The sequence below is a fragment of the Trichosurus vulpecula genome, chromosome 6, assembly GCF_011100635.1.
Source record: "Trichosurus vulpecula isolate mTriVul1 chromosome 6, mTriVul1.pri, whole genome shotgun sequence".
Lineage (NCBI taxonomy): Eukaryota > Metazoa > Chordata > Mammalia > Diprotodontia > Phalangeridae > Trichosurus > Trichosurus vulpecula.
In genome coordinates, this window is record NC_050578.1 from 168982711 (window position 1) to 169000722 (window position 18012).

An 18012-nucleotide genomic window follows, 5' to 3' on the forward strand; every position below is an offset into this window, starting at 1 on the left:
CACCTTATTCCCATACAATAGAGTGATATGTAATTTATGCAATAATTCATACTTGTAAAAAGTATTTGCTTCCTTTCTCTAATTTTTTGTGTGATATGACCTTTTATAGTCAGGTTGTATATCCATCCGGAGCTTACTGTGGTATATAATGTAAAATAATGATCTACATCTGATTTTTTACAATCTGCTTTCCAGTTTTCCAGTAGTTCTTGCCAAATGGGGAGTCATTCTCCCAGTAACTTATGTTCTTGGATTTATCAAGCTAATTAACTATGAACAGAGTGGTTTTAAAAAAACAAGAGAGGAAAATCAAGACATTCCTATTGAGGTTACAGTTTCTATATTTTTTCCTGAATAAATTTAAAACACCATCTGTCTATAAACAAATATGATATTTTCACAACTAATATGCTATAAAAATTTAAATGCTGATTTTCTGATGTAAGAAAAGAGCAAGAAACATTCATAATGATTGTCAGGGGAGAGCTCATCACTTCTGAAAATGTAAAATGTAAAATAGTTTATACTTTGATTTGACTCATCAGAACAATGGAGCCTAGCAGCAATATTTTGCTATGGCAAGGGAAGATGCAAGTATGATTAACAACATCCTTTCATTGGAACAAATCACTCTCCATGATCAGGGAATGCTAATATTGGCATGGGAGTAATAGCTTTTGACTCCGACTGACAATGTACTTAATATGATCTGACAGCTGGTAATTGACTAGCAAATGGAAATAAATGATACATGAATCTAGGACTTGATTGTTGTTGTTTTCCATCCTATATAAAGGCTGCTTATATCCTCTTGCTTAGAAAATTTTGGTGGGCTATCCCTCCAGTTTTATTCTTCTCCTCCTAACCAAAGCCCATCCATTTTTTAATGCCTAAGATATAGCTGGATGGCATAGTGGAAAGATGGTGGACTTAGAATCAGGAAAACGGGATTAGAAGCCAATGTTTATTAGCTGGCTCACCCTGTTTAAGTCACTTCTGAGCCTCAGTTTCTTCCTCTTTAAAATGGGTTAATGATATTTGTACCTTTTAAATCACAGAGTTATTAAGAGAAAAAGACTTTATAACTCCTAAAGCGCTGGAGAAATGTGAATTATTACTTCTAGCATGCAGTATCTGGGGGTGTTTAGTCTAGACTCAGACCATGATAGCAGTCCTCAAGCATTTGAAGGACTGTTACATAACAGAGTGATTAGATTTATTCTGCTTGGTCCCAGAGGACAGAACTAAATCATGGATAGAAGTTGTACCTTAATGTAAAGAAATCTCTAAAAATTAGATTTGTTCAATGGTCTGGCTCCTGAGGGAGTGTGTCTCTCTTACTAGAGTGGTTCAAGTAGAAACATGCTAGTCACTGGTCAGAGATTCAAGACTAGGAATTCCTGCATCGAGCAAGGGGTTGGACAAAATGACTCTGTGCTTCCTCTGAGCTCTAAGAATCTATTAATGATTCTAAATAAACACTTGTTCCTTTTGATTTTGGGTGGGGGGAAGCCAGAGAGCCTGAAAATGGTTTTCTCTAAAGTTCAATGAATCTTTCTTCATACACTACCCCATTATTAGCACCTATGTGTAAGCTTTGTCTATAGGGTCTACATGAAAAAAAAATGGAGAAGGAGGGGTCAGAGAAGAGAATCAAGGATAGGAGGGACTTGTATTCCTGTTGCAGACTGGTTAGACCGGGAGAGAAGAGGGGACACAAGTAGATAGAAATAGTCAGAATGACTGATGAGGCCATATTATCAAAGGAATTCTACCAACATTTCCTTCTATCTTTATCCAACCTATTCAAGATTGCTGTATGGAAAAGTGTTCACCTTATGGTGTTCACCTTAGATCAATACATCTGTCAAGGCTGCAGCCAACTTTTGTCATAAGCAGCAAAAAACTTTAGGAACCCTGCCCATAGTGAGTCATTCTGGAGCCATTGTTGTGGGTAGACCTGATTTTCTGAACTGGGGTTATGTGGGTAGTTTCATTTTCCAGAACCAAAGGAAGGCTTTGGAACCCAAGGTTCTTTGGTGAGGCACAAGCAGAGATCTCTGTGTCCTTTGATATGAGCATGGTCTACTAGTGGTCTGTATGCTATTTATAAACCCTTAATTAGATTAGAGGTAGATGTAACTATATTTCTATTCTTTGAGATCCAGAACTGGAATAAATCAGTTCCACGTCTGCTTCTCCTTTGTTACCATCAGTAAAAATCCTTAGCAAATATCAAGTGGCATATGCTGGATAACTAATTACGGTGTTTACCAAGCATTTACCTTACAGCTTTATAAAATAAACAATGTACTATCATTCATATTTTACTGATGAGGAAACTGAGGTTCAATGATGCCAGCAAGGCAATATTAATTAATTAATTAATGATAACAATAGCTAACATTTACACAATACCAACTATATGCCAGGTACTGTGCTAGGTGATTTACATTTATTATCTTATTTGATCCTCAAAACAACCCTGGGAAGTATGTACTATTATGATCCCTATTTTACAGATGAAGAAACTGAGGCAAGAAGAAGTTAAGTGACTTCCCCAGGATCACAAAGCTAATAAGTATCTGAGGCTGGATTTGAACTCAGGTCTTCTTGACTACACACCTGGTGCCACCACTTAACTGTCTCTAACAAATATAAGAAATACAAAGAGATCTGCCAATTTCTACATTATTCAAAATATTGATGAAATGATGTCAAGAGAAAAAAAGTAGAGCCAGTGTTGCAACAATTCGACTAGTAGCTGCTGTGGGGGTAAAAAACCAACATGAGCCCAACAACAAGAATGCTGCAAGCACAAGTTCTTTTGATCCGCTTTACTAAGGTTAAGGGGTTAACAATCTTACTTTAATCCAGCATACAAATATCATTCACTTAATTCAGGGGGAAAAGCTAGTACCCTGAACTTCAGAGCAAATACAAACAAATTACAAACATCAACAGACAGACTTTGTCTGATTCAAATCTCAATGCATAGTTACTAGGGTTTAACAAATCCCAACATCTGGGTTTATAAGCTGGAGTGCTCTTAACTACAGCTGCCCAGAGACTCCATATCAGCACTCCACCAAAAGTGAGAGCCCCCGCAAATAGTTCTGTCCTAGCTTTTTATACCCTCTTTAGCAGTCAACAAACATCATCTGAGCAACCAGAACTTAGGCTTCTACTATTGGTTCTGGTCTTAGCAACTCCCCTTAGGACCCTGAGGGCTTCACGCCCACATAGGCATAGCACCTAGTAGATAGGGGTTTGGGCCTGGGGTTTAGCACCTAGTAAGACTCAATCAAGGACAATTAATCATTTTAAGACAGTAAGAAAGTCCCACCTTAATTGATATTACAACCAGAACAGATTTCACACTAGGACCTCATAAGAGACTAAATGAATGAGAAAGAATGGACAAACGGGATACTGAGGGCATCTTAGAGTAAGGAAAAGTTGTTAGACTATTTTAGCATTGAAATAAGTAAGATAGGTAGTTTCTAATCAAGTTTAACTGGTTGCATTGATTCAATATCAAATGTTCAAGAAAACAAAAAAAAAGACTAAGGCTTAAATTAGAACTTTTGTCTGTGTTCATATCACACAGCTAGTGAGATTGTTATTAAATTGTTTTTTTTTAGTTTTGTCCAACTCATTGTGACCCCTTTTGAGGTTTTCTTAGCAAAGATACTGAAGTGGTTTGCCATTTCCTTCTCTAGCTCATTTTACAGATGAGGAAACTGAGGCAAACAGGTTTAAGCGACTTGCCCAAGGTAAAACAGCCAGTAAATGTCTGAACCAGGTCTTCCTGACTCCAGGCCCAACACTCTATCTACCCTGCCACCTAGCTGTCCTAGTAAGTGTAGGACCCAGGACTAAACCCTAGGTCTCCTGATTGCCACACTGACTTTCATATACTTCTTCAGGGATAACAGTATAAGGAAAAAGCTGTGAGACTTCTGGGGTACTCTTCAGTAGACCAGGGTGAAGTTAAGTCCTGGTCAGAAACAATAGCTGATGGCAGTAGGAATGGAAGCAAGTTGGCCAATCCTTTTAGAGGATGGAGAAAGAAAAGAAAGGGGGTAACCAAGGAATTAGCCAGACTACAAAACAGTTCCCAAGAAGATACAAGAGCAGGACACCCAACCCTACCTACCCACCCTAACTCTCCAGGTCTATATTGCTTCACCAGGTCCTTAAGCTCTTAGCCTGACTCTCATTCTGCTTCATCCCCTAAAAGTCCTTGTGCTCAGAGGAGCCATATCCTGGAGCTATGAGAGAGGGGTATTAGCAAAAACTCAGAGGAGCTCAGATAGGGCTCTGCATTGGAGATGTGCATCAGACCTGGGAGGGATTTAAATTAGCCTTCTATTATCTTCATAAGATTATACACTTAGAGCTGAAAGCAATCTTAGAGGCCATCTTGTCCAACTCTCTTATTTACAGATGGGGAAGCTGAGAGCTTGCCCAAGTTCACATAGGCAGTAAAAGTCAGAGGTGGAGTACGGAGTCATAGTACTAACATAGTAACTTCCATGATAATACACGGAAGTCCTGATGTGCTATGACTCTGGTTGACCCAACTCTTGTGAGCATTCTTGTGCTCACGTACAGTGCTGGAAAGAATAAAGAAGTGGATGGCAGGCAAGGTTCCGAGAGGCCTGCAGTGTCATAACTGGCCTTATGGATTTTTCTTAGCATCTTGTGTGCCCTGGTGTTAACGTGTGAGACCTTGGGTGCCGTATCTCTGGGAAGGCAGCTAGTTAAGAGATCATGTGGTTTATCTTTGTTTCCCTGTGTGGTCCAGGCCCCTGTATTGCTTGGGAGCTATGATGCAGAGTATGTCTAGAATGAGAGACGGGGACATGGACTGCTGATTTCATTTCAGATGCATATATTTGGCTGATCCTTTGTAAGCTCAATCCTCTACTGCCCAACAGGCTGGTATAGTGGAGAGAGCGCTGGGCTTGGAGTCAGAAGAAATCTGGGCTAAACTCTCACCTCTTATACTTACTAGCTGAATGATTCTGGGCAAATGGTTTAATCTAAGTCTCAGTTTCCTCATCTGTAAAATGGAGGTAATAATACAAGTCATACTTCATTGTGAGTATCAAATGAGATCATCCCCCATTAGAATGTGGATTCCTTGAGGGCAGGGACTTTCATTTATCTTTCTTTGTGTCTCCAGCACTTACATAGTGCCTGGTATACAAAAGGTGCTTAAATGATGTTTACTGACTACATAAAACCATCTTGCAAACCTTAAAGTGATATATAAACATCTGCTGTTACACTCTTTGCAATAGATCATGACAAGGAGAAGGAAAAAGAAAGGAGTGTCCCCAGGACAATCATAGCTGGAGAAAACCAACCATAGCTCTAAATTAAATGGGGGTGAGTTTCCACAGTGCTACTGGTAAAGTACAATATGGGTTAGATGGGCTTTTGAGGTCTTGACTGGGATAGCCACATGTTGCAGTGCATGGAACACCGGACTTGGGCTGAGTCCAAATCATGACTCTACTATTTGCAAACTGCATGACCTTGGGTAAGTCACTGAATATATGTCTCAATTTCATCATTGAAAAGGAGGGGGCTTAGACCAATGGGTCAAACACAAACAGAAATGGATCCCTCCAGCTGAATATCGACTTGGAAAACCATAAATTAACAGTATCTATGTTGGATTGCATTTTTATTGCTGCTATGAATGACATTGTTTCTACAGGAGAACTAATTCTGGATTCCAAACAACTGATTTACAAACAAACTTTTAGAACACAGTTCATTTGCAAGTTTTGGAATACTCATATTTTAAGGAAAATTACATAAAGACCACAAAGTTTGTGAAAGCTGCGAAATGACCCAGGGAGCATAATATCACATGAAGTCAGGAAACATGGCTTCCTTTCATTAACTCTGCCATTAGCTACATGGCCCAGGAAAACACTTTTTAATTTTCTTCTTTTTTAAAATGAGAACAAATAAGTTTAGCCTTGTGAGGGAGAAAAGAATACCGAGGCAATGAAGTTTAAGGTCCTTACACATTCATAATATTGTTGAGTTCATTTCCTCCTTTGGATCCAAGAGCATGTGAACAGCACAGTCTTCTAGGTGGGGGCATGGGAGTGAGGAGGGGGTGAAAGAAAGAAAAATTTCTCTCTGTATTCATCTGCCTAGAATGGGTTGTTCCCCTGGGCTATGAGATCCCCTTCACAGGAAATATGGCATAACATAGCATCATAGATCTTACAGACAGAGATGATGATGATGATGATGGTGATGATGGTGGTGGTGGTAGGTAGCATTTATATAACACTTTAAGTTTGTAAAGAGCTTAAAAATATTATTGCATTTTATCATCACAACAACCCTAGGAGGTAGGTGCCATTACTATTCTCATTTTACAGAGGAGGAAACTGAGACAGATGTTAAGTGGCTTGTCCTGGGACTGGGTCATGCAGCTATTACAATGTCTGAAGCAGGATTTGAACTCCGGTCTTCCAGATTCTAGGTCCAGTTCTCTATGTACTGCACCACCTAGCTAGTTAAAGAAGATGCTCTTGTTTTAGATGCAGATATTTTAGAGGGTACTCCTACCTCAGATAAAAGGTAGAATGAGATGACCTCTAAGAGTCTGTTATTAAAGTGTGGCCTTAAATCGTACCTGAGGGGAAGATAAGCCCTTCAGCCACAGCCAGCATAACTCTGGGTGGGTTGTACAATTCCACTTCAAAGTAAAAAATGATAGAATGTTCTGGAGTACCGGGGTCCTGGTGGTACGGTTTTTAACTCCCTCCCCCTCCCCCAAGCCATTCCTTCTACTTAGTTCCCCATATGTGACCCAAATAAAGATAAAGCCCATGGTGTGACTTCTGTGGAAATGTCAGTGATAAAATCCTATATGAAAATGTAAATATTTTAAAAGAAAAAATATGCAAGCATATTGTGTATTATTATACAATCCAAATGGCTGTAGCACATTTCCTGGAATTGACAGCTTTTTAAATAAGGCAAATTGTCCTTCTATAACTGCTGAGAATATGGAAAAGGAAAGAAAAATGTTCATTTTCAAAACTCATTATTTTCTGATGTGACTTAAGATATCCTTTTGTGGGTCAATGGTAAGAATGTTTTTTATTTCTTCCCAGAGGCTGGAAAAAGGGTAAATAAAAGATGATACAAACATTCTATAATCAGGAATTAGGATCTGTTACTTCCAATCCAAAAAAACCTTCTCCTCTACCAACACAGATCACAACCTCTCCCCCAAAATTAATGGTTTCATAATGTCTCCTGGCAGAGTGTGAGGGATACACTGTGGGAAAAACTTAAGTTGAATTATGTAAATTCCACTTACCTGGTTGCTTTGTTCACTCAGTAACACTTCAGACGCAGGGTCTGGATCAAGGCTTACAGACTCAATGCACTCAACAAGTACATCTTCTGTTACTCCCCCATTAGAAGGAGGTTCCTTTGCAGCTGTGTCTTCTGCCAAGGGATTGTTAGGATACTGGATACGGACCGCCTCTTCATCCTGTACTTCTGAGGTTTTATCTACCTCTTCTTTTAGTCCAACTGGTGGAGATTCATTCAAAATTTTGGGTGTTTCATGGTGTGATGCAGCATCCTCAAGTAAAGAATCCGTATCGGGCATCTTGGTTATCTCAGCTTTTTCTTCAGGTGCTATAGTGTTACTTGTGTCTTCAGACATTTTTATTCCTGTTCAACATGTAGATTAAAAAAATCATGTTAGCTAATCTATGATTGCAAAGCTTTTCATTGGAGATCTCTAACCATGTTAATTTGTGGCAGATATGTACACCCAGAAATGAAACTTGGAAATAAAAAATGTTCTTCCACAAGTCAATAAAAGGATCACTGAGTTTATCATAAGAAGGGTCCTTAGATGCCACCAAATCCAATCACCTCATTACACAGACAAAGAAACTGAAGCCTAGAGTGGTTAAATGACTTGCCCCAGGTTACACAGCTAGTATCTGATTTGATTTGAAGGCAGGATTGAAAGTAAGTCTTCCCTACACCAAGGCCAAAGTCTTCCCTTCCACCAAGGAATGTCTCTCCAATATATTGGGCAAGCAATTCAGCCCCTGCCAGAATGTTCCCCTAGTAAGGGAGAAGACACTAATTCCATTGAAGCAACTGATCCCACTTCTGGACAACTCTAGAAGGAAACTTTTCTTTATATGAAGCCTAAATTTGCCTTACTGCAATTTCTATGCATTCCCATCTGAGGATAAAGAGAATGTCTAAGGCTTCCTCTCCTTGACAATCCTCCAAATATTTGAAAATAGCTATCCTATTCCCACCTTTTCCCCTCCCCACTTTTCTCTTCTCCAAATTCCTTCAACTGGTCCTGACATGGAATGTTTTTTAGTCTTCTTATTGTCTTGGCCACCTTCCTCTGGATGCTTTCCAGGTTATCAATGTCCTTCCTAAAATGTGGTGCCTAGAACTGAATGCAATACTTCAAATGTTATCTGATCAGGGCAGAGGGTAATGGAACTATCACCTTCCTCCTTATTTATGAATGCTAGGCCTCCCAATGCAACCCAAGATCACATTAGCAGTTTTTTGGTTGCTCTATCATTCTCACTGATGACAGGACATGTGAGAAATTGCAAGTACAAAGTATCAGGACTGTCCAGCGGAATGTATTTCCCAGGTTTCCAAGTTGGGGTGCAAACTGAGAGAATTTAGAGTAATCTTGATGTTATAGGCTAGGATGCTAGTATACCTCAGGCAGCTTCAATTAAACCCTTATCCCAACTACAAGCATTATGAGCCAGGATACTACAGAACAGACCTGGGGCAGTTTGAGTTGATTTTGCTGCAGGGGGATTGACCTGAAGCCCAGATGTACACCATTTGGACAAGGAGTAGTTAAGGACTGCTCTCTGGCTAGAGCAGGGAGTTTCTGACACTCTTCCCTCCCCTGATCCAACCTTGTGACAGGCTATTTTTACATGACGGTTGGCCAAAATGTTTTGAGTAATTACTCCTCTGAACCCTCAGGCTCTGAGGGAAACATTGTACTGGATATGGAAACTCTTCCTAGGATACTCTCCTAAGTTAGGCAGGATCCTTCCCATTATGGGTGTCTCTGGTACAAAATGATAGGAATATTGATCTGATTATAATGTAGATGAGCTTGGAAAGTGTAAATCAACGAGTAATTATTGAATGTCTACTATCTACAAGGACCCATTTATATGTTGTTTAAAGGTTTATGTGTGGGCTGAAGTGGGAGATTCCTATACTGTTTTCTTATTCCATTTTCTTTTTTTTTTAATTAATTATGGGGCAGCTAGGTGGTGCAGTGAATAGAGCACTAGCCCTGGGGTCAGGAGGACCTGAGCTCAAATCTGACCTCAGACAATTGACACTTATTAGATGTGTGACCCTGGGCAAGTCACTTAACCCCAATTACCTTGCCGTCCCCACTCCCAACAACAAAAAAATAAATTATGCATTTATTTTAAGCATTCTTTTCTTTTTAAATTTTGGTTCCAAATTCTCTCTCTCCCCCCACCCATCCACTGAAAAGGCAAGCAATATGATATCAATTATACATGTGAAATCATGGCAAAACACTTCCATATTAGCCACATTGACAAACAAACAAACAATGCAAGAAAATTATACTTCAATTTGCACTTAGAATTCATAAGTTCTCTCTCTGGAGGTGGATAGCAGTTTTTTTTTCATTAGGAGTCCTTTAGCATTGTCTTAGATCTTTGTATTGATCAGAGTAGCCAAGTCTTTCACAGATGAGCATCACTACAACATTGCTGTTACTGTGCACAATGATCTCCCAGTTCTCCTCACTTCACTTTGCATCATTTCATATAGGTCTTACTATGTTTTTCTGAAGCCACCTCCTTATCATTTCTTATGACACAATTATATGCCACAACTTATTTAGCCATTCTCCAAATGATGAGAATCTCCTCAATTTCTAATTCTTTGCCACTACAAAAAAGAGCTGCTACAAATATTTTTGCACGTAGAGGTCATTTTCCTTTTTCTTTGATCTCTCTGGGATACAGACCCAGCAGTGGTATTGCTGGGTCAAAAAAAAAATTAGCTATATATCCTCTCAGGCATAGTTCTAAATAGTTCTCCAGAAGAGTTAGACCAAGTTCACCATTCCAACAGCAGTTCATCAGTGTCCCTGTTTTCTCTTATTCCCTCTAGCATTTGTCCTTTCTTATAGGTGTGTGTGATGGTACCTCAGAGTTATTTTAATTTCCCTTTCTCTAATCAATAGTGATTTAGAGCATTTTTTCACATGACCATAGATAGCTTTGATTCCTTCTTTGGAAAACTGTTCATATTTTTTGACCAGTTATTAGTTGGGGAATGGCTCTTATTTATATATTTGACTCATTTCTCTATATATCTGAGAAATGAGGCCTTTCTCAGACAAACTTGCTGTCAAAATTTTTGGTACTACTACGTTGTCTATGGTACTTTTAGAAAAATGTAGTTTCCCTGATTATCTCTTTTAATTAGGTCTATTTTTGCTTTTGCTTTGTCTGAGATCATGATTGCTATCCCTGGCTTTTTTTTTAACTCCAGCTGAAGTATTTTAGAGTCTGCTCTAACCCTTTATTTTAACTTTGCATGTGTGTTTCTATTTCAAGTGTGTCTCTTGTAAACAACTTATTGTTGAATTCCATCTGCTTCTGTTTTATGAGTGATTCACATTCACAGTTATGATTACTGTATATTTCCTCCATCCCATTTTCTTCTGTGTATTCTTCTCTCTCTCTCTCTATCCTGTCCTTCCTCAAAAATCTATTTGGCTTCTAACCACTGCCTCCTTTAATCCACTCTCCCTTTCTCTTTATCCCTCTCCTTTCTCTTATCATCTTACCCTCCTTTTTCCCACTGGGTAAAATAGACTTTTATACACAACTGAGTGTTTATATATATATATATATATTCGTCCCTCTTTGAACCAATTCTGATGAGAAGGAGAGTCAAGCTTTGCTTGCCACTTCTTAATTCCCCTCCACTCTAAAAGCTCTTCCTTGTGTACCTCTTTTATGTGAGAAAATTTCCCCCATTCTACCTCTCCCTTCCTCCTTCTCCCAGTGCATCTCTCTTTCTCCCCCCACCCCTTCATTTTCTTTCTGGAGAATATTCCAACATAATCATCTTACACCCATACCCTCTGTCTATGTAAACTCCTTTTAACTGTCCTAATGATGGTAACGTTCTTTAGGAGTTACATGAATCATCTTCCCCTGTGAGAATATAAACTATTTGACCTTATTGAGTCCCTTATGATTTCTCTTTCGTGTTTACCTTTTTTTAATGCTTCTCTTGGATCTTGTGTTTGAATGTCAAATTTTCTATTCAGCTCTGGTCTTTTCATCAGGAATGCTTGGAAGTCCTTTTTTCATTAAATATCTACCTCCTCCCCCTAAAGGATTATACTTAGTTTTACTGAGTAGGTGATTCTTAGTTGTAATCCTAGCTTCTTTGCCTTCTGGAATATCATATTCCAAGACCTGCTCTCTTTTACTGTGGAAGCCACTGAATCTTGTGTGATCCTGATTGTGGCTTTATAATATTTGAATTGTTTCTTTCTAGCTGCTTGCAATATTTTCTCCTTGACCTGGGAACTCTAGAATTTGGCTATAATACTCCTAGGAGTTTTCACTTTGGGATCTTTTTCAGGACCTTTTTCAGGAGGTGATAGATTCTTCTAATTTCTATTTTATCCCCTGGATCTGAGATGTTGGAGCAGTTTTCCTTTGTAATTTCTTGAAATGTGATGTCTAGGCTCCTTTTTTGATTGTGGTTTTCAGGTAATCCATTAATTCTTAAATTGTCTCTCCTGGATCTATTTCCAGGTCAGTTATTTTTCCAATAAGATTATTTCACATTTTCTTCTATATTCTTATCCTTTTGACTTTGTTTTATTGCTTCTTGATGTCTCATGGAGTCATTAGCTTCCAATTGCCCAATTCTAATTTTTAAAGAAATATTTTCTTCAGTGAAATTGTTTCCTTTTACATTTGGCTTATCCTGATTTTAAAGGAATTCTTTTCTTCAGTGAATTTTTGTACCTCTTTTTACCAGTAGACCAATTCCACTTTTTTGAGGTGTTTTCTTCAGTATTTTTTGGTGCCACTTTTACCAAGCCATTAAGTTTCTCTTATAATTTTCTTGCATCATTCTCGCCTCCCCCTCCCCAATTTTTCCTTTACCACTCATCTTTTTCTTTAGCGCTTCCAGGAGTTCTTGTTGGGCTTGGGTCCAATTGGCATTTTTCTTTAAGGATTTGGTTGTAGTTGTTTCCATGTGGTTGTCATCTAAGTTTCTGCCTTGTTTTTCCTTGCCACCATAGATACTTTTTATGGTCAAGTTCTCTTTTTTCCCTTTTGTTCATTTTCTCAGACTATTTTTCTTGACTTTGAACTTTATGTTAAAGTTGGGCTCTGCTCACTTAGGGGTAGGGAGGCACTGTCCCAAGCTTCAGGCTTTTTCATTCTGCTATTTTAAGAGCTAGTTCTAGAGGTCTGCAAATTTTGATGTTTCTAAGGTGGTGTGATATGGCGAGAGGTGTGGTCAATACTCTCCTGGTCTGCACTTTGGTCTTTACCCAGGAAGGTCCCTAGCTCCTCTACAGTCACAAGCACTAGTTCTCCTTTTGGTCCTGGAACTGTGGTCAGGTCCCCTGCTCTGTTGAAGCCATAAGTGCAAGAACTCCTTTCTGTCTTAGAACTAGGACCAGGGCCCCTAATCCCTTGAGACTGACCACAAATGATCCTTTCTGCCCCAGAACTGCATATATGTAATGAAGTTGCCAATTAGTGCCAGTTGCACCCAGTGCCAGCAAAGGGTCCCCTATAATCTCTTTCTGACTAGTTTAAACCTCTGTACCTTCTCTGGGCTGAGAACTCCCAAAGCTGCTACTGTTGCTGCTATAGTGGTAGCCTTCAAGGTCCACCACTGGTGCTGCTGTCTTGCTTTGGGCTGGTGCCCACCTATCACACAGACCTCTCCCACTGACCTTCTAACTTGTCTTAGGCTGGAAAAAGTCCTTTTGTTGGCTCTGCCAGTCCAAAATTGATTTGAGGAGTTATTTTAAAGATGTTTAGATGGAAATATTGGGAGGATTCAGTTGATTTGCTGCCTCTGCTCTGCCATCTTGGCACCACTATATCTCTTATTCCATTTTCAAGGAAACCATAAATGATCAATATTCTAAAAGCCAAATCTGCATCAGTATTGAAGATACAATGAAATGCAGGCACCTCCTATAAGGCATTATTTATATGCTTTCCTTGACTACCAATGGAAATTCTAGAACAAAAACCCTAAACAATCATAACATAGCCAATATACCATTATCCATATAGGATTGTTTTTGCCCAAACATGTGATTTTATAGATATAGGGAGCCGATACTAAGGAAACTCCCCCTACAATTATAGGTATATAACTTACAGTCTTAGAGCATTGAAAGGGAAGGGAAGCACTGAGAGATTACATGACTTATTTAGGGTCATATAGCCAACTTATGTCACAAGTGGGAATTAAACCCATGTCTTCTTTATTCTAAGACCTATTCTTGATCCACTATCCCATTGCCTCTTTTTTTCCCTTATGGGGATAAAATAGGTAACTCTATAGTTAATCCAAAGACTCCCTTCAAACTAATAGTTGCAGCTTTCCCCTTGCACAAATGTTTTTGTCCAATGAGTCTAACAAGTGACATGGACAGGCAATGCAGCGTTGGGAATAGCAAACTGGCCTTAGAATCCTAAAACAGTGTCTGGAACATAGTAGGCACTCAATAAATACTTTTTGATTAATTGAGTTTAGGTAAAGAAATTGTTAGAGACATAGTATTGCATAGTGGATAGAGGGTCAATTTTAGTGTCAAATTAACACTTAATACCTGCATGACAGGCAAATCACTTAACCTCTGAGCCTCAATTTCTCATCTATAAAATGGAGATAGTAGTAACTTCAGTTCCTATTTCCCAGGCTTGTTGTGAGGCTCCAGTGAGATTTATTAAAAGCATGATGCAAATTTTAAGGTACTATAAGAATGTCAGTAATTTTCATTAGCTCTCTCTCGCTCTCTCTTTTTCTCTCTCTCTTCCCTCTCTCTCTCTTCCCCCCTCTCTTTCCCTCCCTCCATCTCTCCCTCCCTACTTCTCTCTTACTTCAATGTACAACAACCTCACAGCAATACAGAACTAGGGCAAGACAATGGTATATGGAAATTTGGTCCTAAAAGGCCAAATACTTTTGAGGTACATAAAATTTTTAGAGAAGCAGACTGTTCCTTCTTCCTCCTTTCCCCACACTGTGCTGGTTTCAGTTTGTTGCTAAACCAATGATAGATACCTGGATCAATATTGATTGACAGACTGGCCAGTATAGAAATGCTAGCATATGAGAGAGATGAACTCAGAGCAAACTCTTTCAGCACATGAAGGTACAAGGTCTATTTTCCTCCAAAGACAGTAAAACAATTGCAGATACTCTTGCAGATATATCTGATACTTAAAATATTCTTTGCTACCACATAAGAAACGGCCAGCCATGGAAATTCTAGAAGGATTGACAATGGAATTTGACAGTTTATAGCTGGGGACAATGCTTCCTCAAATGGTGAGCAATGTGATTATTTATTCTAACCTTGCAAGAGCAAAAAAAGAAATTGGACAGTCTGGCTCAGAATAACAGAGTTCATTGCTTCAAATCTCAGCTCAAGTCCAACCTTCTGTATCAGACCTTTACTGATTCCCCAAGGGATAGAGTTTCTCTCTTCCCTTCAAAATTGCCTTGTATTTACTTTGCATGGAAAGCAGCCATGTTGTTGGGAATAAAGATCCAACCTTGGAGCCAGGAAACCTGGGTTCAAATCCTGCATTTGGAACATAATCACTGTATAATTCTGGGCAAGTTACTTAACCCATCAGCACTCTGTATGACTATAAATTGTAGATAAGGTGCCTACCTTGTTGGTAGGGGAAATTGCCCTATCTAGGTCTCTGTATCAATGAAATTACAGGTTCTGTCCTTGTCTATAATTTATTTTGTATATACTTAATATATGTATATATTGTTTCCCTCAATACAGCATCAGCTCTTTGTAGGCAAAGATTGCTTCATTTTTGACTTTGTATCTCTAGTGCCTAAAACAGTGTTTGGAACATAGTAGGCACTTAATAAATACTTTTTGATTAATTGAGTTTAGGTAAAGAAATTGTTAGAGACATAGTATTGCATAATGGATAGAGGATCAATTTTAGTGTCAAGAGCACCCAGGTTCATGTCTTCTGATGCTTATTGTGTGACTATGACCACTTAAATTCTCAGGGACCTACTAAATTCTCTAAGGCTGTAATTTACAGAATTGCCCTATTTCTACGCTGGGAGTTCCCTACACAGATGAAATAAAAGTCTAGAGATTCCAGACTAAAAAAAGGTGTGGGTGGTGGTGACAGTGTTAGAGAGGGAAGGATTAAAACTAAATCTTTCATGTCCATTTAACATAGATTGGTACCAAGGATCACCCTTCAGGCCTTTACTAGTATTAACTAGTACTCCCCCAGTTTTATTAGTGAAATTCCTAATTGTAGAACCAAATTTGCTACAGTAAGCAGCTAATTATACTAGAACCTGAAGATGGGTAAGGAAGGAGAAGAAGCTACCTGATCCCTTCTTTTTCTCCTTGCCAGCTACATGTATACTTCCCACATGCAAGAAAGTATCAGTTCTGGGCAACTGATATTAACCTCTCATTTACTTTACCCCTTTCAGGGACCAATGTAAAACATACCCACACACAATTTTTAAGGCTACATTAATTATGATTTAAAAAATACTGGCACTTTAAAAAGAATCACAATTAAAATACAAAGGTGTTTTTGATAACAGTGACTGCAGAAAAGCAACAAATGATACAGTGATGGTCTTATAAGAAGGCACACAGGAAAGCACCAATCTCTACCCCACCTTTTAAATAGTAACTCTCCCATTTGTTCCTTGATACTTGAAATTGTGCCACTGGAAATTCCTTTCCTTGGCTTAAAACATATACTTTGGTACAAGGGTTCTTAATTTTTTTGTTATCAATGTACTCTTTGGCATCTGGAGAAGCCTATGGAACCTTTCTCAGAAGAAAGTTTTCAAATGCATATAATAAAATACATACGAAGACAAAGGAGACTAATTATATTGAAATATAGTTATAATTTTTTTTAAGTCTACACGCCCCATGTTAAGAAGCCTGGCCTTAGTATGAATAAATATGTCAGAACTTCCCCTAAGAGCAGGTATTAATAGAAGAAAGGAGGCTGAGAGCACTGAGTTGAGGTTAGGGCCACTGAAGGATAAGAACAGATGAAAAACAGGGGGATCCAATGGAGAGTGCTAGACTTGTCAATGGACTTGGGTTCATGTTCCCAATTCTGCCACTTACTACCCTTTGTGACCTTTGGCAAGTCACTTATGATTTCTGGGCCTCAGTTTCCTCATATGTACAAAATGAGATGTTTGGACTTTTATAATCTCTGAAGTCTGTTCCAGTCCTAAATCTATGATCCTATGATGCACAAAGGAGATACTGACAATGTATTTTTGAAAACAAAGTTTTTCTAATCCACAATTTTGCCTAGGACTGGCATGATATTCACACACATATACATGCATATATATACATATGTATGTATATATGTGTGTGTATGTGTGTGTATACACACACAGACAGATATATACACACATCTTTTGCATCCCTCTGCATTATCTGGCTGAGAATTCCTTGTTGAGGGAGACGGGCAGACTAGCAGGGCGGCAAGGAAATCTATGAAAAATATTCCCCATGGAAAACCCTCAGCAGCTTTTAGTATCCTAGAGAAGGAATAGGATAGGAGTTGGCAGCAGGAAGCCCTACCTGACCAAAACTTCCGGCAGAGAGGGACTTTCCAGAGAAAATAAATAGTTCCAAAGAAAGCCTTGCTTTAAGACATCCGGAAATACTCGTCAGATTCCAGAGCAAATTTGATGGGGAGATGCAGGCTCTTCAAGGCGAGTGACAGCAAGCAGTGCCTACTCTGGCAAAGAGGTGAGCCGTAGAGAAGGGCCATGAGGTTGAGAAGCAGACAAAAGACCCCAAACTCTGATCACACAAGCCCAAACATGTCTCGGAGCAAAACCTGCTTAACTTTTCCTCCTACCTCTTCCCAGGCTCTCCTCTCCTCCTTTCCTCTCCTTCCAGCAATCAAGGTCTCTTTGGCTCTATTAACACCTGCTGTCTCTCGCCTGCGCGCTAGAAGCAGGGAAACTTGTAAAACTCTGCTCCAATAGAGAGTCTGGAAATGGCGTGGACCAGAGAGGCTGGGATGGCCATTGCAGACTAGTGGGCAAAGGAGATCCGGGGTGAGTGCTTCTGTCTGGGCATTCACACAGAATACTCCCGCTCACGAGAGGGTGTTGAGCTGAAAGAAGTACGCCTCTGCTATCACCTTTGCCCTAGCCTTCCCTTCCTTAGACTTTGATCTAATTATCCTCTATCGAAAGTCTGCGCCTCAACCCTGCGGGAGCATCCCCGTTCTTGCCCAGGTACCCTAGCTACCCGCCTAGGCACAGAGATGTGACAGCAGCACCGCGACAAACACCCTGCTTTTGATGCCATGCCGACGGCATGTAACAAATGGCAAAGTTTCGTGCCCGGTTCGGCGCCTGAGCTTCTGCTGACACTGACCAGATACCCCCACCCCTTGGCACTCCAACTGTCCCCAACCCCCGTGCGCCTGGGACGTGACACTCAGGCTTCTGCAAAGGCCTGGAGCATCGGGGAAACGAAGCACGGACTAGTGACCTCCTCACTGGGGGCGAGAGAAAGAAAAGGAAGAAAGAAAAGAAAAGGGAGCTTTGGGCTCCTTACCGCTCGAGCCGGCAGAGATGGTCCCCCGAGCGCCCCCTGGCCCTTCCCCGCCCCGCCACGTCGGCAGG

The 18012-nt window shown here is 39.7% G+C and overlaps 1 protein-coding gene across 1 annotated transcript in view; it reads right to left on the bottom strand.

The window, feature by feature from the left end:
• FAM114A1 (family with sequence similarity 114 member A1) overlaps window positions 1-18012 on the bottom strand; it is a 72669-nt gene extending 54657 nt beyond the window's left edge. Inside the window, exons 1-2 of the mRNA XM_036762785.1 lie at window positions 17945-18012; window positions 7364-7725 (exon numbers count right to left, since the gene is read on the bottom strand). Coding sequence (XP_036618680.1) covers window positions 7364-7717 — 354 coding nt within the window. The 5' untranslated portion in view covers window positions 7718-7725; window positions 17945-18012. The remainder of the gene's footprint in view (window positions 1-7363; window positions 7726-17944) is intronic.